We start from the raw sequence: 27,823 nt of genomic DNA, 5'->3' as shown, positions 1-27,823 counted from the left end.
GAAAGTACCAGGTTTGAGAATACTGTTTTTCCATTTATATATCAGAAGGGGGAAAAGTTCTGGCTGTTGTCACATAAGAGACTGTTCCATGCCTAATATTTGAAGCCATTCTTAATAGTTTTTGAATTATGTGCTGGTCTTTCTTTGAGACTTCTTTTCTCTTAAAACGTCTGCTAATTAAATGACTTTCAGAGACTTAGAATATTAGTCCTGATTGTCTGGAGAAAAGGTGCCACGGGATCAACTTAACTAGCACATTTAAAAAAAATATGATTTTGACTCCATGTAAATCAAATGCACTAGTTACACTGATCCCCTGGCACCATTATGACTGTTACTTAGACATACATGCAATGTGACTATTCCATAAATGTGAGTAATGGTTATTTACTAGATATTCACCACATGGGAGGCTCTGCACTAAGTGATGTAGATGTGTTTGTTCTTTTAATATTTGATTTAGTAGATTTTTTAAAAAAGATTTTATTTATTTATTCATGAGAGACAGAGAGAGAGAGAGAGAGGCAGAGATGCAGAGGGAGAAGTAGGCCCTCTGTGGGGAGTCTGATGCAGAACTCAATCTCAGGACCCTGGGATCATAACCTGAGCTGAAAGCAGACACTGAGCCACCCAGGAACCCTGATTTTGGTAGATATTCTTATTCTCATTTTATACATGAAACAACTGAGGTCCAGTGAGGTTACATAATAAGATTCTAATTTAACTGGTCTGGGATAAAGGCCAGATTATTTTTCTTCTTCTTAAAGTGATGATAAAATGTTTTAAAAAATTAAGATCAACTCCAGTCCTAAATGTAAAAGCTAAAATTATCAATGTCCTAAAGGAAAACAACTTGACTAGGGGCAGACAAATCAGTAGCAGAAGAGGACACAGGTAATAGCAATGGCCATAAAAACTGGATGAATTATACTTCACCAAAATTCTAAACATTCAGTATATCAAGACACATTCATGAAAGCAAATAGGGAAGCCATGTACTGAAAGAAAATATTTGCAAAACATAAATCTAACGAATGACTGGTATCCAGGATACATATACACAATTCCTACTTCTCAACAAAAAGACAAACCAATTTCTTTTAATGGGCAAGAAACATGAACAAGACATTCCACAAAGGAAGATACACAAGTGGCCAATAAACACATGGAAATGTCTTTAAGAGTATCGCTGGTTGTCAAGGAAATGCAAATCAAAATGGTAAGAGCTACCACTACATGCACACCAGAAATGCTAAAGTCAAAACAAAACAATCATACATGTTGATAAGAACATGGAGCAACCAAAACTCTCATACATTGCTAGTGAGAATGGAAAATGATACAATCACTTTGGGAAAAGGTCTGGCAATTTTTTATAAGACTAAACCTACAGCCACCATACGATTCATCAGTTCCTTCCATCTACCTAAGAGAAATAAGAACATTTATATTCCATTCCTATGAAGCTCTGAAATAAGGAAAATTAACCAGTGACAGGAAAAAATTTAAACAGTTATTGCCTCCAGGGAGTTGGAGAGGAGACAGAGAAGGGACATAAGGAAACTTTCCAAAGTGAAGTAACAGCCTGATGCAAATGGGGGTTTGGGTTACAAAGATGAATGAACTTGTTAAAAGTCGCTGAGGTGCAGCTATTATGGGAAAAAGTATGTAGATTTCTCAAAAAATTAAAACTAGAACTGCTCTATATAATCTAGCAATATCCCATTTCTAGGTATATATCCAAAGGAAATAAAGCCACTGTCCTGAATAAGTATCTGCACTCCCATGTTCACAGCAGCATTATTCAAAGTAGCCAAGACATGAAAATATCTTAAGTGTCCATGAACAGCTGAACAGGTAAAGAAAATATTATTCAGAGTTAAAAAAAGAAGGAAATCCCACCATTTACAACAACAGGGATGGACCTTGAGGGCAACATGTTAAGTGAAATAAGCCAGGCAAAGACAACTTTTACATGATCTCACTTCTTTATGGAATTCAGAAATGGTAACTCATAATAACAGAGAGTAGAACAGTGCTTCCCTGGGGATGGAGGGTAGGGGAGAGGGGGAGATGTTAAAAGGAACAAACCCTCAGGAGACAAATAAATGCTGAAGACCTGATATACAGCAGGATGACTACAGTTACTAATAATGTACTGTATACATGAAATTTGCTAGGAAAGTAAATCTCAAGTGTTCTTACCGCCTCCTCAGAAAGGTAACTGGGAGGTGATAGATACTTTGGTCTCATTGTGGTTAGCATTTCACAATGTAGGTCTATCAAAGCATCATCTTGTACACTTTGAATATGTACTATTTTTGTCAATTATAACTCAATAAAGCTGAGGGAAAAGTCACTGAATGGTAGCCTTCACACCATGCATTTCACGGTGTATAGATTTTATAAAAAATAAAAAACTATGAACACATATGAATTCTAAGTATTTGGGGGGTAAAAGTGGATTGTTAATCGAATTCAGCAATTAGATGGACAGGTGTGTAGAAAAACGATGGACAGATGCACATGTGTGTAACAAAGCAAATATAATAAGGTAATGGTAGAATCGAGGTGATGGGTGTTCACTGTATAGCTCTTCCAACTTCCCTGTGTTTCAGCATCTTCTCAATAAAACACTGGGGGAAAATGCCCTACTGGCTCTCTTCACCAACAATTATACTAGATAGGAAATATACAGGTACAGAGAGAGGGGTAATCATTATGTAAAAAAAATATATATATATTATATATTTATATATGTATATTCTATAAATATATATGTATATAGATATAAAAACAACTATGCACTTTCTATCTTACAACTACACCTTAAGGAATGTTTGATATTGTCAAAATACTAGTTCTTTAATTTTAATAACTTACTCATTAAATTAAATTGTTGTCTATAAGACACAAGGCATTCTGCTATGTGCCTTGGAAAATAACAGCTCACATTCTGAACACCTAATATTGCCAACTGTTTAATCCATTTGCGTGTGATAATTTATTTAAGTATCTAAGCACGTGATAGCAAGCTGTTTCACAGTTCGAAATTATAATAATTTTCAATACTTGTGCATGAACGATAATAGTTTTCTGGTTTGGATTCTATAAGTATAATCACTTTTATCCTTGAAAGGCTAAAAAACTTTTTTGGCTTGATGATCAAGTACTTGAGAGCAGGGATCCCTGGGTGGCGCAGCGGTTTGGCGCCTGCCTTTGACCCAGGGCGCGATCCTGGAGACCCGGGATCAAATCCCATGTCGGGCTCCCAGTGCATGGAGCCTGCTTCTCCCTCTGCCTGTGTCTCTGTCTCTCTCTCTCTGTGTGACTATCATAAATAAATAAAAATTTATTAAAAAAAAAAAAAGTACTTGAGAGCAAACTATAGCAGACGAAAGAAAGGATGTTCTCTTAAGGTTTAGCATCTTGGGGGAGTTACTCTGATTTTTTAAATTGTGGGTACATTTTATGACCTGCAGAAAAAATAAGGTGTCAGGGCTTTATTTTATCTAAATCTCTTTGGGGACAGAGACTGCAACTATCAGTATTTTCGTGGACCTCAATTAACCTTTTGGATAACAGGGTGACCAAGATTATACATTTTATGATCACTCTTTCTTTGCTAGTGCCAAGAAATATCCCAGGATTTCTTCCTACTTTAAAAACAAAACCTAGGGGCGCCTGGGTGGCTCAGTGGTTGACTGTCTGCCTTTGGCTCAGGTCATGATCCCGGGGTCCTGGGATTGAGTCCCACCCACATCAGGCTCCATGCAGGCAGTCTTCCTCTTCCTCTGCTTATGTCTCTGCCTCTCTGTGTCTCTCATGAATAAATAAAATCTTTAAAAAATCTAAATTTTACACTGGTCATCTATGAAGACCTTAGAACTAACAAATATTCACAAGAGTCATCACAAAGCTCCTATCACCCAAGAGTCATATTTATTGAAGGTATGCTGAATGGAAGCAGAAGGTTAAGGTGAAGAGTTTGTGACAAATGCAGCAGACTACTAAAGAGACCTCTGTGATGCCAGAGTGACACACACAGCTGTAGGAAGTGACTAACGCACCACTCGTAGTTCACAGAAAAGAGTGTTGTGATGCCTTGCCCAGGGATGACTTTTTAGAGATGGGAGAGGGGAAAGCACTTCAGGACAGTATGTTTCACAGCACACCCTGTGGGGCTGTCCACCGAGGCAGACAGAGAAGGACACTGCTGATGGCCTGTCTGCCACCACCTTGCTTCTGTGTAAGTCACTGGCTATTGAAGTAGGTGCCTAGGGGCACCTGGTTGGCTCAGGTCATGAACCCGGGGTCCTGGGATTGAGTCCTGCATTGGGATCCCCACAGGAAGCCTGCTTCTCCCTCTGCCTATGTCTCTGCTTCCCTCTGTGTCTCTCATGAATAAATAAATAAAACCTTTTTTTTTTTTTTTTTTTTTTTTTAAAAGCAGGTACGTGGAGAGAGAACAAAGTAAGAGGGAACATTTTTGAGAGTAGGGTCTAAGTACAATCTCAAGTCTGTGATTTAGCAGCTGAGTACCTTGGACTACACTTCTCTACCAATCAGAGCCTGCATTCCCTCAGGAGTTTAACAAGGATAAAACTACCCATTTCACAGAATTGTTGGGAATATGAAACAAGATCACATGTATAAAAAATTCAATTCAGTGCCGAGTGTACAGTAACCACTTTAAGTGTCTCTCTCTCTTGCTCCCCTTTTACTTTCATATGCAAACTCTTGGCTTTACAAATGCTAGAGAAAACATTTATTGCTAAACCTCTCCTGGTCACAAACAACTTTGGTAAAGTAGAAAAAACTAAGAGGAAGAGCCCACTGGATCTTGTCCCAGGCCATGAGACATTGTCGTGTGTGCACCAAGAGATGACACTGCATCCACCATTTCTGGTTGTTCTTAGCCACTCGGGTATGAAATGTGGGTAAAAGTTGATTTGGGGAGTATGCTTCAACTCTTACTGATTTTATCTGTCTAGTCATCCTGAAAAAACTGCCAAATCTAGCAGCAGCTATTCGTAAGAACAATCTCCTAAATGCTTTTGGCAGTTTGAGTAAGAGGCAAAATACAGGAAATCTGAATTCTCTTTAGCTAGGAAAATCACTCAGTTTAGTGACGAAATAACTACCATTCTGCAGAGATGGCAGCATCTAGGGACAAGCTGTCATGCACCTAGGAGGGAGCACACAACTATTTCTTAATGAAGACTTGGCAATTTCAAAACAACTTTTGGCTATGAAAAATTTCAAACACACATAAATTTTTAACAATCCTCATGTATCCATGACCCAGTTTCAGTGATTGTCAGTGATTTGATCTTAAAGCTGGAACTAAGAGATATTATCTAATCTGTTTATCTGAGACACAAGTAATAGATTCTGAGAGACATGCCCCTTCAGAATGGTATTCCCCTTGGGGGTGGGTGACGGTTCAGAAGTCTTTACAATGGAAACCTCAAAATCACAGTGGAAATTACCCAAATTCTATTATTAAAAAAAAAAAAAAATCATGGTTTCCCTCTTCCTAGATAACCTTAGAGAAGGACACAACTTCCCACGGTGCAGATTTTTTACTTTACAGAACCCACTGAATCAATTCGCTGAGTAACAATGACAGGAATCCTGAAGTTCAATACATTTTTTCAAGAACATCTGAAAGACAGCACAAGGAAAAGGAACAAGATGGGAAATAATAAGGGGAGGCCAAATGGGAACATGGGAGCTAATGGACAAAAATGAAAACAAAGTGTTTGAGGGAACATTAACAGAGGCTTTTAATATGTTCTAGCCCAGAATCCCAGGACATCAAAGCCTCTCCCATAACTTAAACATAGCATCCTCACAGGGTCTTGGAGAACCTCCTCACCCACTAGGCCCAACCGTCCTTATCACTTCTCCAGGGTCATCATGAAGCTTTCATAAAGGCATCTTCACAGCTGCTGTGTTGCTGCTCTTTCACCCCCTCGAGATTAAGACAACCACGTGTGGCACATGACAGACTACCACTTGCTGATTCTGCTGTGGAAAAGCCCACTGTTCTTCTCAGGAGACAAAACAGAACTCGTTGCAACTAGATACAAACGTAAGCAGAAGAAAGCAAACCACCCCTATCCCCCACCCCCTTAGAAAGCCTCAAATTGTATGAAAACACAAGGTGACTCATGCGCATGCGCTTGGCTTTTCATTGGGAAGACGACAGTCTGGGTTCCCCAGCAGAGATCTAGAAAGTTCCAATTAAGCAGGCTAGAGGAGGAGGAGTAACATCACCAAGCTCGGCAGTGAAATCCAGGCCTAAACACATTAATCAGAAATGACTCTAAGGTTAGTTTACACACATGACGTATTACAGTCTGAGCTCTGGTCCCTTCCTGCCCACTGACAAGTATTCACCCTCATCTGATTTAATTCACACCAAAGGAACTCCCATTTCTTTAGGATTCAAAACCTGCATGTAACCAGCCACGACTCTACAGAAGATAAAGTGGCCCATGTCTTTTTCTAAGCCTCAGTAACCTGGAGCTCCCTTCTCCAAAAAGGAGGACATATTCTTCTCTATGATCATACAGAGTTGGAGAAATGTTCAGTATGGCTAGCAGGAGTCGTATAGTGAGGTGGACAGTACCTTGGGAAAGATGATGCTGTCTACCTCTTCACTGGGTGAGTGAAAGAGGTCAGAGTCACTTCCAGATTCTCTTTTGAGGACACCTTGTTTTGAGGCACACTCTCTGCTTAGTCCAACATCTAGGAAGTTCTCACATTCTGAAAAAGAAAATGACCAATACACAAAAAAAAATTTACTTTTTTTTTTTTTCATTCCAGCAATTAGCCTTTTAAGTCAACCAACTAACCCCCCCTCCCCCCCTTCCAGTATTAAAAAGCTATAAAGGATACAGTCAGATTAGTAACTCAATTCTGGTATTCCAATTCAGGGTGATTGTTACTAAAGAACAGCCACGAATTTGCCATGTACAAAAAAGATAAAATAGTAATTTAGAGCCATTATTCCATCTACATTTAGGTATTTAAGTGGTAATCTTTTCCTCTTGGGAGTTGGAAATATATATATACATATATATATATATACACACACACACACACACATACACACATTTTGCTACTAAAATCAGAAGTCCTTTGTTAGGAAACTATGAGATAGGGAAACCTTACGTTCTTTCTGGAAACTTGTTACCTAGCCAAATATTGGATTAAAAAAGGAGGGGGAGGAAAATCTAATAAAAATATCAGTGTATTACACTTATGGGTTCTAGTGAGTAATAACAGAAATACAATTGTTTAACTTCTACCTTAAAGAGATTTGACATTGGGGGAATAATGGACTAAATAAAAATATATCATCTAGAATCTATCTTCAGTTCAGTAACTGGCACAGGGACTCTGGTAAATCAAACAGAGGAAGCCTGGACAGAAATGTTAGGCCATATATCAAGGAATTCTAACACTTAGTACACTGAAATTAGCAAGGTATTTAACCCATTCTCTCCTATTAATTCTGTAAACAAAAGGGACATATGACCTGGTAACAGCAGAATTAAAAATATCCGTATGTGGTAAAACCAAGAGCCCAAAGAAAGTCGTTTAGTAGGTAGATATCAATCTCCTTTGTGAAGTCTGGAGGGTGAAGCATTTCCATTCCAGTTAGCATTTTTATATGGAATTCAAACAGACATATATCAACTCTGCAGGGGATACTAAGTGACAAGGGACACAATGGACACAAGGGATATGGTCACCTAGCAGTTCATGAGAACTCTACCCAGAAGTTTTGGTTGAAAGCAGATTCAAGAGGAGCTGACAATACAGGGTAATATCAAAACAAAAAACATCGGTGGTTTTAGACACTATTAATAGACAGCATACTCAAGTCCAAAATGGGGACAGTCTTGCCATTATGTGACAGCTAGACCGCACCCACAGGATTATGTTTGTCCCTAGGTAACATTTAAATTAAAACACTGACAAACAGAAATGTATGCATGGTGATGAGGTCACAACAGTGGAAACACCTGAGATCCAAGTGGTTTGCACAGGAGCTTGTGCCGTTCCAGGAGCAGAACAAAAAGGCCACTGAGTGGAAGCCACAGAGCTTTGCTCTAACTAGGCTTCTGGGCAATGGGTTGGCAGTTTTATAAAGTAACCACTGTCACTTCACCAGAAGGGGTGGAAAAAGGCTGAACCTCTTTGTCAAGAGGTTTCAGAAAATATGTATACAGAGAAGGGAAGTGGAGATTAGATAACCCGCAATGTCTCTCTAAACTCTCAGGGTCTATGTTCGGACAATAACTGTGCATGTGTGGGATGAGAGATAATGAGAAATAGTTTTTCCTATCTGAACTAGCTAATTATTGATCATTAATAAAGTATTTGCCCTGTATTAGCTGGGAATCTTAGAGGAAGAGTCAAAGAAGCATTGCATTGGTATATAGGTCATGCATGAATTGCCTGTCCATAAAATCACGTCTTCTGTCAGATAGGTATTTGACTAGGTACTGGGAGATTAGCCACATAAAATGAGATATTTAGTGTTTGTGTATGTGTGTGGCGTAGTTTACAACCTTGTAGAAAAGGACATATTAAGAGACAATTTCAAGACAGAACTACACAAAAGATGCCAACAGCAGCAAGGCAGGGACCAGAGATTAATCTGAAAACATTTCGATTGAAGAAAAAACAAATGACCTTAGTCCATTTCAATCTTGGTCAAACTATTTGAGTGTTCTGTTCAATGGGAATAGCCCTGCCTTTAAAAGCCTGGAAATCATGGGTATTCTGGACTACCCCCTGCCTCCCCCACCCCAATTTCGCAGAGTACGTACTAATCTAGGTGGAGTTTGTGGGTGTGACCTTTCTACTTCTCCCCCTTTCCCCACTTGGAAAAAATTAAAAACTCTGTTTCATGGTTGAGGGGAAAACAGGGTGCTGGCCAAGAAAATAAAGGGCTGTCACAGCAACTATGCTGAGCTGCTGGCTGTCCAGCTGGCAGTCCAACAAACCACGTCCAAATTCCAGACTGGAAAACAAACCAACTCAAGACATTCTAATGGAAAATTCACAGGGAAGATCCAGACACAGCCATGGTAGGAACAGCTCACCCAGAAAATAAATTCGAGCCAGCACTACAAGGGATCACAAGTCAAGCTGGGCTAAGACTCTGCTGTGTGATATAATCCTAAGTGTTGAGTGTGTGTGTGTGTGTGTGTGTGTGTGTGTGGAGAACAGTATGAAAATTGGGAACAAGGGGGGGAATGACCATGAGCCACTGTGAAACCCCACAAACGGAGGGGCCCTATAAGACTCATCCTCCCTAAAGCTCATCTCCCCCTGTGGCATGTCTTCTTACAGGCCCTCTTCCTAATGAACCAAGGGGCAGTAACACAGGAAGGTATAAGCAAGAACAATGAGCACTCACAGGGTTTGGAGTCAGAACTGTCTGGCCTAAATCTAGATCTGCCTACTTTTAGTAGAAAGATCCCAGGCAAGAAGTCATTTAACCCTTAAAAGTCTTCATTTCCACACCAGTGAAATGGGATGATTAATATTTCCCTAAAATAGTTGGGAGTGACAGAAAGAATTTATACAAACAGTAACAGAACTCTGCCCTTCGCACACAGCAGGTGTGTGATAAACACACCTAATGAAGTTACGACTTCATTATTAGCCGACACTGTGATTTAACAACTATCTGGTAAGGACATTACCTTGACGTGGGCCAGCCCTGCTTTATGACTCCTGTATAAATCTGCCTATAAACTTTTGTGTCCTGAGACATTAGCTTCTTTAAAAGCTAGCAAAACATGTCATTTTAAAGATGCTCTCTAGTCATTTGGGTCTAAAATTACACATTTGCAAATGAATTATAGCAGGTAAAGGTAGGAAAGGTGACCAGCAGTGCCCAATGGGGTTTGCTAAGCCATGCTAATCATACTGTATTTGTATTTATTTGTAGTTAGAAAAGTTTGTATTTATCCAGAATGGAAGACTATCCATAGTTATTTTAAAACACATTATCTTACTTGGTTTTACACTATTCTCTCTTGAGCCATGTTTATATAACGCAAATGAAATCTCCAAGATCCAAAGGACTCAGAATTCACCAAAAAACTGACCTATGATAAAAAAAAAACTCAGATCTGAAGCTCCAAAGCGTAATCCAGATCTTAGATGTTGCTACACAGAGAGTTTAAAAACCAACCAACAAACAAACAAACAAACAACTCACTCTAAAAAGACCAAAGCAGTTCTGCTTGGGGTTTGGAGCATGGAAGGGAGGTGTCAACAAAATTGAAGAGGATGTCCTCAGGAAAATGCTCAGGGATTCAAAATTCATTTCTTTAAACGAGTAAATTAAACTTGAGCATGAGAAGAAACTTCCCACATTTAACCTTTACAACCTTTACGGTTTCACTGCTTGGGTGGTTGGGAGTAATTATACTTTCAGAAAATGCCCCAAACAGCTCCAGGAACCAAGATATGGTAAGTAGTATACTTTTAAGTAGAAGATTCTAGGGGGCAGGGTGGGGTGAGGGTCAGCTACATCTGTGAGGAGACTCAATCTTATAACGTGCTGAGCCCTAAACACAACTACAGCATAATATTCTCTATGAGAGAGAAAACTAGAGAAGAACACTTCGTATTTGTCTCCAACACTTCCTGGGGAGTAAAGTCTGAGAGCCAAAAATCAGCAGGAAACCTCCTGGAGATAAAGGATTTGGACAGTTGTCTTTAAGTTTAATATAAAGGCAGGACATCCACAGCTAAACTGTTTCTATAAAGATCAGTCACTGAAGACTCCGTCATTTTAAACCAGGTCAGTAAAACTTGTGAAAGTAAACAGAGGTATTGCTCAGTCAAGTCAACTCAAGGGCCCAGGGTACACATTACCACCAGGCACAGAGCCTGAGTGGTATGCACCATGTCATTCAGGCAATACCCCCTAGTGAGGAGAGTTAGTGATGCAAGACAATGGAGTGCACAGACATTAGGGAACTTTCTTTATATCACTGAAAATTAGTGGCTAAACCTGGGTAAAAAGTTAGGCATCTTTATTACCCATAAGTCATATGCTGTGTCATTAAGAAGCCATGTCTAAGCAGCTGACCCTCCCCTGTTGCTACTAATACCTCATGAATGCTTCAGGAAAGGCTCAATTGCTGATGATACTTCCAAAGTTTCTGGTTCTCAATCATGACTGTGTAGTGGAATCGCCAAAATAGCTTTCAAAGATTCTGAGGCCCAGCTCACACCTCAGACCCAGTAAAATCAGTCTCTGGGAGCAGGACCCAGGCAGCAGCATATTTCTAAAGCTCCCCAGATAATTTCAATGTGCAGCCAAAATTGAGGGCCACAGGTTTACTTCTTATTAATAAATATTTATAGTTTTACCGGACTGGAAAAACCATGATCATACGCATGTGCACAGCATAAATGCCTTCACAGAAGTGGTAAGTCAGAAAGCCACAGGTGATGACTCATTACTAAGATGAAATTTAGGTAATTATATGACTCTACTCATTCTCAGTTGAGACAAAATGCCTACAAGCCCAAATCACATATACTCCTCTTCTGACTTACTGCATGGCCCGGGAAGGAAGGACACATCTCCGAACAACAGTCTGTAATTAGAAGGGGGCTACAGTGCAAAAATAGACACTTTAAATGCAGTTCTTCAAACAACTGGAAGCTGGAAGATCCCGGCTTACCTGGGCTTTGTGCAGGAGCCAAAAGAGACGTTGCATCAGGGCATGGCTTTATCGTACACCAGCTTTCTCGGTTTATCTGAAGGAAAAAAAGAAGAGATTGACCTTCAGACAGTGAAGTAATGTGTGATGATTTTATAGCTGCTGCAACTGCATCTATTAGCAACATTCCTACCTTTTTCTTTAATACGTTATTGTAAAGCCAGTAAAATTATGACAACAAAAAAATCCTTTTCACTATATAATCAAGGCACAATACATTCAATTAAGGCTCCAATAAAAGCAATAGAAAAAAATAAAGAGGAAGATCTGGTGCAAGCCAAAGGTGAAATTAAAAAAAAAAAATGACATGCATCAAAGATAAAATACTATTTTATCTCTTTGAAATAAAAAAAAATACAAAAATAATTTCTATTTATCCCAGAGTTACTATCCGCTGGGAATCAGGTTAAGAATTCCATGGAATTAATTATGAATTTAATGCCCACAATAGCTATAGTAAGTCTGTTCTGTATTACCTTTATCCAAAGAATAACTATGCTCAGCAGGGTTGCTGAGGTAGTAAATGACAGGACTGGCAAATGGAAAACAAGTCTATGGGGATCTGAAGCACATTAAGAAGAGAACACTCCCTTAAAATAATTAAGAACAAATTCAGTCTTTACAGCTCTCAGTAAGCTTATTAACATCATAACCATCTGCTTTCATTAAATTTAAAATAATATAATTTTTCAATTTACCATGAGATTTCAACAGTCCTCTCCCATAATTGATAAAATAGACAGAGAATGAGTAAGGACACAGAAAACCTGAAAAATATTACCAACCACTTTGATCCAACCAACACATACGGAGCAATTCACCCAACAATAGCAGAATAAACATTCTTTTTGAGTACACACGGACCATTCACCAAGACACACCATATTCTGTGGCATAAAAGAAGTCTCATATTTGAGGGTTAAAATCTTATTACATACACACTCTGACCACAACGATATCAAAATGAGAAACCAAAATAAGAAGTTACCTGGAAAAACCGCAAAGATTTAAAAAACAAAACAAAACAAAACAACACACAAAAACTTATTAAAAAATCCATGAATCAAAGAAGAAACCTTCAGGAATCATTGTAGTTAAGTTAAATATCAGAAAAATATCTCAAACTCAAAAAGTCAAACATCACATGTAAAAATTTGTGAGACAAGGCTAAAACAATGTTTAGAGCAAAATTTATAACATTAAATGCCTATATAAAAAAAGGTCTCAAACCAATAATCTAAGCTTCTACCTTAAGAAACTAGAAACGAGGACAGACGATCTTGAAGCAAATAGGATAAAGAAAACAAAGAATAGATATCAATGAAATAGAAAACAGAAAAATAAAATCAATGAACCCAAAAGCTGGTTCCCTGAAGAGATAGATCAATGAATGGTATCAGTAAAATTCTAGCTAGACTGACCAAGAACGAAAGTTAAAAATTCCCAGTATCAGGAATTAAGACAGATCCTACAGACACTGGAAGGATAACAAAGGGATACTGTGAACACTACTGTAACAGATTCAACAAGTTGGAATAAATGGAAACATTTCATGGAAAACACAAACTACCAAAATTTGCTCAAGAAGATAAAGAAAATCTGAATACCCTTATTCTATCAAAGACACTGAATTTAATTAAAAACTTTCCTATAAGGAAATCTCCAGACCCAAAAGGCTTTAGTGGTGAACGCCACCAATCATTTAAAGAAGAAATAATACCAATTCTACACAAATTCTTGCACAAAATAGAAGAGGACGGAACAACATACAGTTCATTTTTTATGAGTCCAGCATCACCTTGACACCAAAACTAGACAATTGTAAGAAAACTATAAATCAATAACCCTCAGGAACTGAGACGTGAAATCCTAAACAAAAACTAAGATATGGAATCCAGCCAGCAACACAGAAAAAAGATCAAGTTGTCATGACCAAGTTCATCCCAGGAATGTTGAACAAAATCAATTTATTAACAGACCAAAAACTCCACAAATTAATAATTATCAAGGAATATAGGAAACTGTCTGGCAAAATTCAATATCTATTCATGATAAAACTCCTAGAACATTGGAAACAGAAAGGAAATTCCTCAGCCTGAATAAAGGGTATCTATTTGAAACAAAAACACCTACAAGTTAACATCACATTTAATGGCCAGAGACTAAATGCTTTTGCTCTGAGATCAAGAACAAGGCAAGAATGTCCATTCTCCACACTTTTATTCAACACTGTATGAGTTTCTAGCCAATATAGTAAAGCAGAAAAAGAAATAAAACTGCATAGGTTTGGAAAGGAAGCAGTAAAACTTTATTCATAGACATGAGCATGACATCAGGGAAATACAATCAAAACCACAATGAGATACCACCTCACACCAGTGAGAATGGGGCAAATTAACATGGCAGGAAACAACAAATGTTGGAGAGGATGCGGAGAAAAGGGAACCCTCTTACACTGTTGGTGGGAATGTGAACTGGTGCAGCCACTCTGGAAAACTGTGTGGGCGGGGGGTGGGAGTGAATGGGTGACGGCACTGGGGGTTATTATGTATGTTAGTAAATTGAACACCAATAAAAAAAAAAAAAAAAAAAGACATGAGAATGAGTGCCTATGTAGAAAATCTTAAGAAATCTACAAAAATACTGCTAGAATAAGTCAGTTTAGCAAAGTTGCAAGATACATATACATAAAAAAAACAACACTAGTTCTGTGTATTAGCAGTGAATAATTTTTAAAAATAAAAGTAATGCCATTTAAAATAAAATAATAATAATTAATAATAATTAATTTAAAATAATTGAGAAAGCATGACAAGATTTGTACTCTAAAAACTAAAAAACATGATGAGGAAAATTAAAGCATGCTTAAATACACAGAAACATTATGTTTATACATCAGAAAATTCAGTCCTGTGAAGTTGTGAATTCTCCCCAATCACTAATTGATTCTAAGATTTACTATAAAAGGTACAATCAACAAGCCAGTGTGGTACTGGTATAAAGACAGACATACAGATCAGTGGAACAAGAGAGAATCCACAGACCTTCACAGACATGGCCTACTGATATCTTACAAAAAAAAGCCTAGTGGTATTCCACTGCTTCTCCCTCTCCTCTCCACTCATGCTCTCTCTCACTATCTCTGTCTTTCTCTCTGTCTCTGTCTTTTTCCAATAAGATAAACAAATCTTTAAAAAGGCAGGGGTACCTGGGTGGTTCAGTCAGTTAAGCCTTTGGCTCAGATCATGATCTCAGGGTCCTGGGATAGAGCCCCACATGGGATTCCCTGCTCAGCAGGAAGCCTGCTTCTCCTTCTCCTCTCTCTCATGCTGACACTACCTCTGTTTCTCTCTCTCTAATAAAAAAATAAAAAAATAAAAAAATAAAAAAAATAAATAAATAAAGGAAAGGAAAGGGAAAAAAGAAAAGAAAAAAGAAAAAAGATGCTAAGTGGTATTCTCACAAGGAAAAGAACAGTCTTTTGAACAAATAATCCTGCAACACCTGGATGTCCACAGGCAAACAAAAAACAAGCCTCCCTCAAATCTTATATCGATTATAAAAATCAACTAAAAATATACCTAAATATTAAAGTTAAAACTACAAAACTTCTAGAAGAAAACATAGGGGAATATTTTTTGTATTCTTGGGTCAGGCAAAGATTTCTCTGCACACGTAAAAATTCTGATAAAACTATGTCAAAATTAAAGTCTTTTTCTCGTCAAAGGCACTATTAGGAAAATGAAAAGGCAAACCACAGACTGGGAGAAATTATTAAAATATATAAGTATTAAAATATAACAAAAAAAACCTATTACAATGTCATAAGACAACACTTTTTAAATGGGCAAAAAGCCTTGAGAAATATTTCATCAAAGAATATATATGACTATCAAAGAACAGGCACCCAACATCATTAGTCATCAGAAAACAGCAAACTGGAACCACAAAGAGGTAATGGTCCACATCTATTAGAATGGTTAAAATTAAAGACTGAAAATACCAAGTGTTGACAAAGATGTGGAGCAACTGAACACGGATACACTGCTGAAGAATATACAGCCACTTTAGTAAACAGGTTAGCAATTTCTTATAATGTCAAACAGACACTTACATACAACACAACAATCTTACTGATGGGTATTTACCTAAGAAATCCATATCTTCATATCTAAAGAATTTTACTGAAATTTTCACAGCGCTTAACTCATAAAAGCCCCAAACTAGAAACAATCCGATTTGCTGTCAATAGGTAAATGGATAAACAAAGAGTGGTACATTCATAAAATGCAACAAACTCACAGTAAGAAGGAATGAACTACTGATATATACACATGGATAAGCCTCAAGATCATGATGTTAAGATAAAAGAAAAAAAGCCAAACAAAAAACATTACCTAGTGCACAGTTCCATTTACACAGTATTCTGGAAAAGGCAAAAAGTAGTGTGAGGAGACGTATTCGTGATTAGACTGGAGGAACAGAATGATTGCAAGGAGACAGGAGGGAACTTTGGGGTTGATGGCAATATTCCTACCATGACTGCAGAAGTTATTACGCAGTTTAAACATTTGTCAAACTCATCAAATTGTGAACTTAAACTGGTTTTTTATTTTACTGTATATAAATTATATTCCGATAGACTTGAAAAAATCCCCTAAGTGTAATATGTATTTTTAGTTATTATAACTCCCTAGCACCCTAACATTATAATTCTTTAGTTTCATTAACATTGTAAGAAACTTTGCAAAAATTCTTTATCATAGAATATTTTTCATTGCCTTTTCAATTCCATGGCCAACGAGTAAATTGAACATTCTTGGCTTTCAATATATAAGGGACTGACTAACTATAGTTTTCATGTCATTTTAGGCATTTGCATGGTAATAAAAAGTTAAAACAATCTGCAAGATACATAACATATAAATAATACTGTGAATATATTAACATTGAAAGAATGAAATTAAGTCTCTTTTTTTAAAAAGATTTGAGAGGAGCAAACATGAGCGGGAGGAGGGGCAAAGGGAGAGGGAGAATCTCAAGCAGCCTTCCCACTGAGCCTGGAGCCTGACGTAGCACTCAAACCTGAAATTGTGACTTAAGCCAAAGCCTTGGAAGTTTAACCGAATGAGCTACCCAGGTGTCCCTAAATCAAATCTCTAACTGAATACATTAATTTCTGAGTAATAGTGGTGTGAACATGTTAATGCTGGAAGAATATTCTTCAGGGTGTCTTCTATCTCTCCATATCTTGTGAGCAAAGGCACTGACTGTCCTGTTCTAAACTATCTTTTCAAAAAACGTCTGTGTATCAAACAGCCTTGGGAGATAGATTGTTTCTTTCTGAAGCAAAGGGTAGGTTTGTTTACTGTCCACATAATAAAGATAATGTCCCAGTCAAGGGCAAAGATCAGGCAGGCTCACTGCCCATTATAAAAACTGAGGTTTCCTAAGGGTGGGGTTTCTCAGTAGTGACACGGCACCCACCTGGGCTCCTCTGTGCTGCCTTTGGGGAACTTGGGAACAGAAGGAATCAACAAGGAAGCGATCCTCTTGGTGCTTTTCATGCAATGAGTAATCAATTCATCTGTCTCTGGATCCAGGAGCCCTGTGACTTCAGCCTAGCACCCACGAAACTGTCAGGCTAACTTGGGAGCCCACAAGTTGGGTAAAATCTCAGACCTATCACGATTTTGAGAATAAGTATATTGAATAGTATTAAAACATTTCAACACAGTGGCAGGCAAAAGTCTCTTGAAAGGATTGCATCTATGTAGTGAAAAACCTTAATCTGATTCAGTTTTTCACTGAATGATTATGCTTGAGTGAACATAAAAGAATATCTATTTTAACTTTTCTGTTTTCCCAAACTTTTCTTTACAAATTACTTCTTGGTTTTTAAAATTTATTTTTGCAAATCTTCTATTTTGTAGTATTTTTAGGTTGACAGGGAAGTTACAAAGACCACATAGAATTCTGATAGAGCCCTCCTTCACCAGTGACTCCAATGTGAATTATCTTACATAACCCTGGTACATGTGTCAATAGGAAGAAATTGACATTAGTACATTACTACTCACTAAATTCTAGACTTGATTTGGATTTCATTTCTCTTTCCGCTAAAGTTCTTTTCTGTTACAGGATGAAAACCAGGATACCACAGTGTACTGAGTGTGTGCGTGTAATTTGGCATTTTAACATCTTTAGTGAAGAGTAACTCATACATTCTAAACTCACCCACCTAAATGTATGATTCAATGGTTTAGGATATATGCAGAGCGTGTAACCATTACCAATGTCTAAGTTGAGAACATTTCATCATGCCAAGAAGATACTGTATCCCCTAGAATCCACACCCTACCCTGACTTCCATTTTCCACTTCTGGGCAATCATGAATCCATTCTCTGTCTCTGTGGATTTGGCTACTCCAGACACTTCATATACATTATGTGATCTTTGGTGACTGGCTTCTTTCACTTAGCAAAGTGATTTCAAGGTTTTCCAAGGTCAGAGCATATATTAGTATTTCATTCCATTTACTACCAAATAATCTTTCACTGTGTAGGGATATCCACACTTTACTCTTCAATTGATGGACATTTGGGCTGTTTTCACTTTTGAGCGGCTTGGAATAATGCGGCTATGAAAATCCATACACCAGTTTTTATTTGGGTGTGTTTTCATTTTTCCTGGGTTTATATCTAGGAGTGAAACTGCTGAGTCATGTGATACCTTCATGTTGAACATTCTGAGGAATTGCCAGACTTTTCCAAAGTGGCTGCACCATTTGACATCTCCATCAGTAATATATGGGTGTTTTATCTTTCCCCATCTGTGCCAAGACTAGTTATTGTTCTTGTTTGTAGCCATGCTAGGAGGTGTGAAGTGGTATCTCATGAGAGTATATTATTTTTTAAAAGGAAAATATGTTTTATAATCTGTTGGTTACTTTCTAGGAAGACAACATTAATCTGTAATGCTCATCACCCTCAGGTTTGTCGCCTTATTTAAAAAAGTATTAAATAACTTCTGTATATCAAATCATTATATGAAGCCTTAAAAGCAGAAGTAGTAAAGTGTCCTGAAAGGATTCACAGTTTATGTGAGACAGATGTGAAAGTGCCTTGCACACAGCAGGAATTAAAATGTCTGCTGCCTGGGACAATATGTGCCATAATTAATAGAAAGGAGAAAGAGTGGAACACCCATAAGGAGTAACCGTGCTTTAAATGCTGCATGCATTTCTGGCCAGGTCACAGAGACACGGGGCCAGAGTTAACGACTCTCTTCTTCCGTTCCATGCAAGGCATTGCGCAATATATCGAGTGGGAAAGTCAGAGACTGCCACACCCTTGTAGAAGCAGAAGAATTCAGAGAGCTTAGTTTCACAGAAGTTAAGGAAGCAGAGGGCTGAAATGAGAAGGTAGGTCCACAATGCAAACCACCGCAGAGAGATGAAATAGATTTTTTAAAAAGTTAGAAGTTACTGGACAGGGCAACTGTGCATTTTCTCATGACTTTAAAAAGAGCAGGCTTTTTAACAGGACAGGTAAGATCAGAATTAAAACTGTAAAACAGCTCTTGATATCTCTAGATTCACAGTACTTTACAGTTTGGGTAATACTAGCAGCTAGACTGGACCTCTCTCCTGCCCCAGGAGGAGGCGTGATGCCATTTCAGAGAGGAGGCCATACACATTGTGAGGATAGATTTGGGGATAGTATCCTTGCATGTGAACTGTATCGTATTGGTAACTGTGTCTGTTCCAAAGCCTGAGCTTCTTGAGAACAGAAGCACATCTTTATTCCATGGGTCTCCTGACGAAGTAGTAAGCGTGGGGTTCATCGTGGATGCTTAATGAATAATCTTTGACTTCCTTATCCTCAGTGATTTTACAGAGAATGAAAAGTTAGGAGAGCCTTTAGAATGATCACTCTGCCTTCCTTTACCAGGTTCATAAACAAAGCAGCAGTCAGTGGAGGCGAAGTAATCCTCGAACAAATCAGCACAGTATGCTGAAGCAGTAGGGCTTTGACTTCGCTTCCAATCAATCTAGCTTCTTTCCCCATCCCCACAAGGGCCTCTCCTTACTTTTTTGTCTTGGAATTCAACAACTGCTTAAACAAGTTTTAATAACAATACTAAACTAAAAAAATCTGGCAAAGTGCATTTCGGATCTCTGGAGAAGACTAGCTGGAAAATAGAATCACTGTTTATTTTAGACCAAAATATTTAGAAAATAAATTATCAAAATGAAACTAATATATGGAACCGTGGGCACGAATTTCTGAATATCAGAATGCCATAACCGAGAGAAATGTTCTGTTTGTTTCAGATTCCTTTGTCTAGACGGCCGTTTCAGTGGCTGACAGGTAACTAACAGTGATGTGCTGAGGAGGCTCATGGCTTCTGCGGACACTAGACACTTCAGCACATCTGGGCTCGAGGCAGTTTCAGCCAGTTCCCTCTTTTGAATTAAGACTAGTTTACAAACATTTAAAAGTAAAATCTATAGGGGCACCTGGGTGGCTCAGTGGTTGAGCGTCTGCCTTTGGCTCAGGTCGTGATCCCGGGGTCCTGGGATCAAGCCCCATATCAGGCTCCCTGCTGGGAGCCTGCTTCTCCTTCTGCCTGTGTCTCTGCCTCTTTTCTGTGTCTCTCATCAATAATTAAGTAATATTTTTTTAATTAAAAAAAGTATAATCTATATTGAAAAATGATAACGTTTTGAGTACATCAAGACTTTCTCACCACGGAAGGATGGGGAAATCTAGCATAAGAAGGCCTCCTAAAGCTCTCTTGCAGTCAGCAGCACACAGATCCATTCATACAGCTTGCTGGTAGGTGTTCTGGGGGCACCTACCTTAGGCAAGAAGCAGTATTAAGGTGCAGCAACAAAGAGCAGAGTAAGATGGGGTACTGACTACAGTTTACATGGTAGGTCTCACAGTTCAAATGTGTTAGGCACCTTTTTTAACTGGAAATACCATGGGTTACATTTGCCTCCATACCCAAGGATGACAGAGGTATATAACCCTATGAAATGACTCTAACTGTGGACCACAGGTCAGGAAACACTGATTAGTCACTGAAATACAATAGGTATACAAATACCAGAAACCCAGAGTGATAAGGAAGCTCCTAGAACTTAAACAAAGATAATTTCTGGTTCAGATAGTTGAGAAAAGCTTATTAGCAAAGGTGGTGGTATATGTGGTGGGCCTTTCATTGGGGCAGTATGCTCCAGAGAGAGGGGAGAAGAGACAAGGAATTCCAGCCATGTGAAACAAAGGATGAGCCATCAGTTTGGACACTTCAGAGTTGGAGTTCATAAACTTTAGTGGTGCGGACTCCTTCCAAGAATCTGAGGGAAGCCATGTTTCTTACCAGAAACATGCATGTGTGTTTCTAGTCAGTGGTTCTGGAGCATATCCTGAGAACCCAGATTAGAGACCTTTTCCTTAGATGTTTCTAAGGAGCACAAAAAAACCCCAAAGGTGCCCAGGAAGAACAAGGGGTACGGCTACAGTGAATCTAGGGTTTACTCCCAAACAAGGGTGGACACTTCCCCCAATTACATAAGCAAGGGAGTGAGAGACATATTATGGCAGGAACATAACTCTAGAAGAAGTGTATCAATAAAATGGGGTAGTTGGGAGGAAGGAAGCATGGGACATCATGACACAGAGTCCAGAGGAGGAGCCTGAAACTGGACTAGGCTAGCAGCACCATGTGGCTGGACCAGAATGGCATCCTCTGGAGACAGAAGCAGCAGCAAATCAGTAAGCTAGCACAAAGGGCGGAATCCACAGAAATAAGAAAAAGAAGTCAAAATTCACCATTTAATAAACAGGAAACCCAATGGAGAAGAATATAATGATGCACTCAATTTGACTATGCTGAGTCTGAGGTATTCAGATATCTTTCAAATAGTGAAACATGAAGCAGCCTGGAAAGCTTCTATTTCTAGCCTCTTACAGACATAACCAGCACAAAAGTGAATATTAGGGAAATGTACGTAAGTCAAAATCACAGTGAGATGCTGCATCATGCCTATTAGGGTGGCTACAATCAACTCCCCACCTCCAAAAAAACATCGAGGAAATGACATGTGTTCGCGAGAGCACAGAGAAATTGGAACCTCATGCTCCACTGGTGGGAATGTCAAATGCAGCAGTCACTGTGGAACTGTATGCTGGTTCTTCCAAAACCGACAGGGAGAAGTGCCATACGATCCAGCAATCCCACTTCTCGGTACATGCTGAGAAGAACCAAAAGCTGGGACACACACCAATATTTGTACCAACTTCCAACAGTAGCACTGCTCACATACAAAAAAGGGGGGGGGGAAACACCTCAAATGTCCATCAAGAGATGAACGGATAAATAAAATGTGGTATGTACATAGAATGGAATACAATTCAGCCTTTAACAGGAAGGGAACTCTGACACATGCCATGACATGGATGACCCTGCAGACATGACGCTAAGTGAAATAAGCCAGTCAGCAGAGTACAAATATTCTATGATTCCATGTATGTGAGCCAACTGGAGGAGTCAAACTCACAGACACAAAAAATAGAACAGTGGTTTCCAGGGACTAGGAGGAGGAAGAGAGAAAGTAGTATTGTTTAATGGGTAGAGTGTCTCAGTTTGCAAAGATGAAAAAGTTCTGGAGATGGATGGCAGTGACAGTTGCACAACAATGTGAATATACTAAAATGCCACTTGAACTGTATACCTAAATGTGGTAAATTTTGTGTTATGTATGTATTCCCACAAAAAAAAAAAAAAGAAAAAAGAAAAAAAAAGAGTGTGGCAATTAGAGATAAGCAAGCTTGTTTCGACAAAAGTGGTCAAGTGGCCCACATACTCAGAGGCAGAGCTGGAATTCTGGGCCAGATGCTACCAATCATGGTCAATGCCATTAACCAGAGGGCAGACTCCATGTGCACCGAGTGTGGAAAAAATGTCAAAACATGTATCAGCATTTTCCACCACATCCTGCATACACTGACAGCACCACCAAGCATACTGTCTTTTTGTGTGAACATATTGTTCTTACTATATAAGTAAACAGCTTAAGAGATATAAACTGGATTACAAAACATCTCCCCCATCCTTCTGCTGTTTCAGAATCTGATGTCACAGATAAATCTGCCCTAACTCTCCATCTATTCTTCAACAACCATTTCTTTCTTACACCGAGACAATTTAAAGACCACACTATGTGGCTATCTTTGAAACATTTTCAGAGTGCTTCCTACAGGCCAGATACAAGGCCAAGCCCCTAGTATAAACATAGTAACACACCTTTTTGCCCACCCGTTAGTCTCTTTTCTAAAAGGTGACCTCTAAGACAGATTTTTCCATAAACAGATGATAAGCTGGTTCTCTGTACTAGCAACACGCTTTTTAAGCAGCTCTGAGACTGGGCCTGGCAAGATTCTGATTGTTAGCAGAATCAGAAAACGGAAAGGGAAGAAACAAGTGTTGAGATGCTAATAATTTGAGTTTAAGAGAAGAACGAAGATGATTATGAGCCCCTCTCCAGATTTTGCCCTATGGAATCTTTGCACTAGTACAAGCAAGACACAGGACTGGCAATTGACTGAATGGGTAGGATAAGGAAGAGTTCAAGACGATGCAGAAATTTTGTTTAGCAAGCAGCTAGAAGTGAAGAAGACCAACACTCTGCCATTATATCTCCACATTTGTAGAGGAAGAAGTTACCAAAAACCTTTCTGACTCTGCCCCCATTTATGATTCTTTAGCTAAAAACCACATTTAGTCCTTTGTCCATACTATCTCCATTATACCTAGATCATGGACACAACAGGGATTCAGCATCCAAAGTTCAGATGAGCTATGGTGCACATGGGACACAGGACAATGGAAGCTCCAAAGAAACACCAGGTCATCCAGTTCATTTTTCATTCTTGCTGTGAAGCCAGGGACTCCTTGTGAGCATCTAAACTGCACCCATGTTGGGTTCCCATCAGTCTGAAAATAGAGCTGTACATATTTCCAGCAGAGAGAGAACTGCCTTTTGTTTTGGGCAATGTTTCTCCTACTGTTTATATCTGAACATCCTAATAATACAAGCCCATGGTTACACCCAGCCTTCCCAGCCATTGCTCATATTTACTTCCTCTGCAACTGTCTCAGGAGATCCAGCCGGAGTTATCAAGCTGAACAAAAGGAAGCAAAAACCCACCATCCGGACATGGAAGCCAACACATGAGTCAAAATCTTTTCGGGGAATCAGACATGCTCGGCTGTCCTCAGTCCTTAGCCTCCTTACATCTTTTGTTTGATGCAATGCGGAACTGTCTTAGAGCAAGCAAACTTATGAAGGATATGTATTTCTTGGGAAAATGGCCCTAGACTCAAAGACAAGTTACTCCTTTGAGCTTTAGCTAATGAGGTCATGTGGCCTGCCTAAACATCATGGATAGGGACAGGTTGTCCTCTGTAAATAATTTCATTTAATGGGATCCCTGGGTGGCGCAGCAGTTTAGCGCCTGCCTTTGGCCCAGGGCGCGATCCTGGAGACCCGGGATCGAATCCCACGTCGGGCTCCCGGTGTATGGAGCCTGCTTCTCCCTCTGCCTATGTCTCTGCCTCTCTCTCTCTCTCTGTGTGTGTGACTATCATAAAAAATAATAATAATAATAATTTCATTTAATGCACCCATAATGTGGTTGCAAATATCATAAGCATTCACCTGACACTCTTAATTACTAGCTACAAAGTATGCTCTCAATAAACCATCAATAACAAGAAGAATCCTACTACTATTCGTAGGCAATATGTTTTTCTAGGTACCCAAAGTTATAAAATTAGTAAAAGAGAAATGGCTCTTGGACTAAAATCAGTTTACATTAGCAGTCAATTCTAGATACTGATGCCCTTCTTTTTGGTCTAGTTGTGCAATAAGTTTCAGATATGTAGTGTCCTCTGGTGTTAACAGTGGTCTCAGGAAAACTCATCACGAGTTTAGCTACTGAACTACGTTAGGTGACAACTTCTATTGTTTACCAACCTGTGAGTTCCCTACTAGCTTTTTGAAGGATGTTGACAAAAGTGGGCCTGTTTGTACCAAAGGGTTCCTGCTAACAATAAAATTCTTCCATATCCCTTTTTGAGCATGTGATTCAGAGTTACCAACCATTTCTTGCAGGAGCAAGAAGTTATACACGCATAGAGAGGGAGTAGTCAGGAGAATGTCATATGCTAAGGAAGAGCAATATGTATGTGTATACTGGGCTGGGGGCTGGAGGGGTAAGTGACCAAGGGATTGTTAACTTATGCCTTATTATTTAGCGAAGAATTCAGAAAGGAGGTAAGATTTCAGGGATGCTAGAGGTTGATGATGGGGATCAGCAAGAGTCGATCTAAGGACAGAGACCAACAACGTATGTAGCTTCAGGAAAAACTTAAGGGAAGGCCTTGATGCAGAAGAGCTACCATGAAAGGGACTGTACAGAACTGATAAAGAGAACAGATCGGAATGCAGCATAAGCCAAATAAAGCACAGGTACATAATCTAGGATGAGAATTGTGAAGCTAATCTGCAGTGAATTACTAGGATGCCAATGGGAAGACCTGGAGTCGTAAATGTGGAATTCCATAGTGGCAGGCCCACAATCTTAATTTTGTGTTTATTGTTATACTCTATCTCCGTGTTCATACATCAACCTTTTAGTACAGCGAATGTAGCATGAGGTGTAGGAATCCTTACTTAGAAATCTTGATAGATCAATTCATTCAATTAACAAAACTTTTTGAGCATTTAATACAAATCAGGAACATCGTTTTCAGTGTTTAGATATAGCAAACAGATGAAAAAAATTACAAGCTCATTTGTATAAAAGAGCAGACTTCCACAGATAAAAAAGTGGAGTGAGAACATACACATGATCACTTGAGAACTGAAGTGGCATATACACCCAAACATTATATTTTTTTAAAACACTAAAGGTACCAAAGTTCAAAATGAAAGATAACTGGCGAATACTTCTGAATTATTTTTAAAAAAGCATTGTGGAAAAAAAAAATCTGCAAAAAATTGTGCAAAAGGAATTAATTTGTATGAGGCCATGAGTCTGCCCTAAGTGTTACAGAAAGAAATCCTGTACTGGGAAAGAAGTGATAGAGGTAGGTTCTAAGATTATTTCCAACACGAAAGTTGGAATCTAAGAGTGCCTAGGTAGTTTAGCTGGTTCATCTCAGCTCAAGTCTTGATCTCAGGGCCATGAGTTCAAGCCCCACACTGGAGCCTACTTAAAAAAACAAAAAACCCCTCCCAAAATCCAAAGTCTTAGAAAAGAAACACGTATGTATTTACAAATGAAAACTGATTCACATATTCATGTAACAAAAGGCACTGTTGACTTGAAGAGGAGGTCTAGGATAGCAAGAAAAAAGCATGAGCTCTGAAAAAAATCAGATCTGGGTTTGCATCCTAGGACCTATTACACATGAGCTCTGAGACCTTTGGAAAATTATGGGCTATCCCTATCTATTTTTCCACATGTAAAATGAGACAAACTAGGAATGTAAAAATGAAATGCTTGGATCTCATATCCATCCACTTTTTCCCACTTCAGACCACAAAACCAAGTTACCATGCCTTGGGCTGCCATAATGGCAGCCTACCTCATCCACACACAGCCAGAAGATCTCTTCAAAACATTATTTGAGAAGTAATATATCCAAACAAAGCCAACTTCTCATGGCTGTCAAGGCCCTGCTTTTCTAAGTCCCATTATGACTCTTTCGATACTGCTCCTCTGCTAGGCCAGTGTGTCCCTGTCATAGTGGCTCTTCCACTGCTTCCCTGAGTACCTCGGGCCTCTGCATTTCCTGTTCATTCTCTCTGGAACACTTTCCCTTGGGCTAGCTGGCATCTTTCTATCCTCTGGGGATCAGTTTTTTAAATGTTGGCACCTCAGAAACACCTTTTTATCTAAAACAGGCCTTCTGATTATTTTCTATATAGCTCACTGCTCATGCCTGTCAATTGTTTATAGTAATGCATACTTTTTCATTTCTCTCTTTAATTGTCCATCTTTGAGCAAGAAGAGGATTTTAAAGAACTGTGTACCCCTTGGACTTAGCGCTGTCACTGGCATCAAATAGGTCATTAATACCTTTTTTTTTTTTTTTTTTTTTTTTTTAAGATTTCATTTCCTCACGAGAGACACACAGAGAGAGGCAGAGACACAGGCAGAGGGAGAAGCAGGTTCCTCACAAGAAGCCCAAAGTGGGACTCAATTCCAGGACCAGGATCACGCCCTGAGCCAAAGGCAGATGAGTTCAACCACTGAGCCACTCAGGTGTCCTATTAAATGTGTGTCTCTCAATGATGTAACCTCCTCTGCCTCCAAAGGGGGGAGGGGGACATGAAACTTAGCTATCTTACTTCAAACACTAGTTTCAGGACTCCTAATGTTTACTTGTCAACAATGCCTATTTTCTGAGAAGTGAAGTTTTCTCTACTGAAACTCTTATTATACAGTTGGCAGCACAGAATAAAATATTAAAAGAATACAAATTCACTTAAAAAAATTCACTTAAAAAACTTAATTTTGGGCAGTCCAGGTGGCTCAGCGGTTTAGAGCCGCCTTCAGCCCAGGGCCTGATCCTGGAGACCCAGGATTGTGTCCTGTCGGGCTCCCTGCATGGAGTCTGCTTCTCCCTCTGCCTGTGTCTCCGCCTCTCTGTCTCTCATGAATAAATAAAATCTTAAAAAAAAAAAAAAAAAAGAAAAAAACCTTAATTTTGTCCTTTATTAGCTGTGGCCTCATTAAAAAAAATAAAAAATCACATCTTTGTCAGTCAAGTACTTCATACTCCTCACCATGGCTCAAGAGATCTAGAGAAGCCTGACGGTCTTCATATGAACATGGAGGGGAGGGGGGGCAGGTGGTGAGCCGCTGCCTGAGCAATAAGTCTCAAATGAAACGATGTACACGGAAGTGTTTTGTTAAAACAGCATTTCTGAGCCCAATAAGCCCATGCTGATCTGGCTCCACTCATAAAGGTT

The 27,823-nt window shown here is 39.0% G+C and overlaps 1 protein-coding gene across 15 annotated transcripts in view; it reads right to left on the bottom strand.

Annotated features, from left to right (window-relative positions):
* The window catches only part of AKAP13 (A-kinase anchoring protein 13), a 320,707-nt gene that overhangs the window by 81,987 nt on the left and 210,897 nt on the right, over window positions 1–27,823 (bottom strand). For all 15 annotated transcript variants that reach the window (XR_013364374.1, XM_077871282.1, XM_077871307.1 and 12 more), the window contains 2 exons: window positions 11,733–11,808; window positions 6,638–6,774 (listed from right to left, as the gene is read on the bottom strand). Coding sequence is in view for 14 of the 15 variants with exons in the window: in XM_077871282.1 (XP_077727408.1) it covers window positions 6,638–6,774; window positions 11,733–11,808 (213 nt within the window). In the remaining variant the exon portion in view is untranslated. The remainder of the gene's footprint in view (window positions 1–6,637; window positions 6,775–11,732; window positions 11,809–27,823) is intronic.

The sequence above is a fragment of the Canis aureus genome, chromosome 2, assembly GCF_053574225.1.
Source record: "Canis aureus isolate CA01 chromosome 2, VMU_Caureus_v.1.0, whole genome shotgun sequence".
NCBI classification, from domain to species: domain Eukaryota; kingdom Metazoa; phylum Chordata; class Mammalia; order Carnivora; family Canidae; genus Canis; species Canis aureus.
Note: the sequence above shows the minus strand (reverse complement) of the source record. Positions and strands in the feature narration are given on the sequence as shown.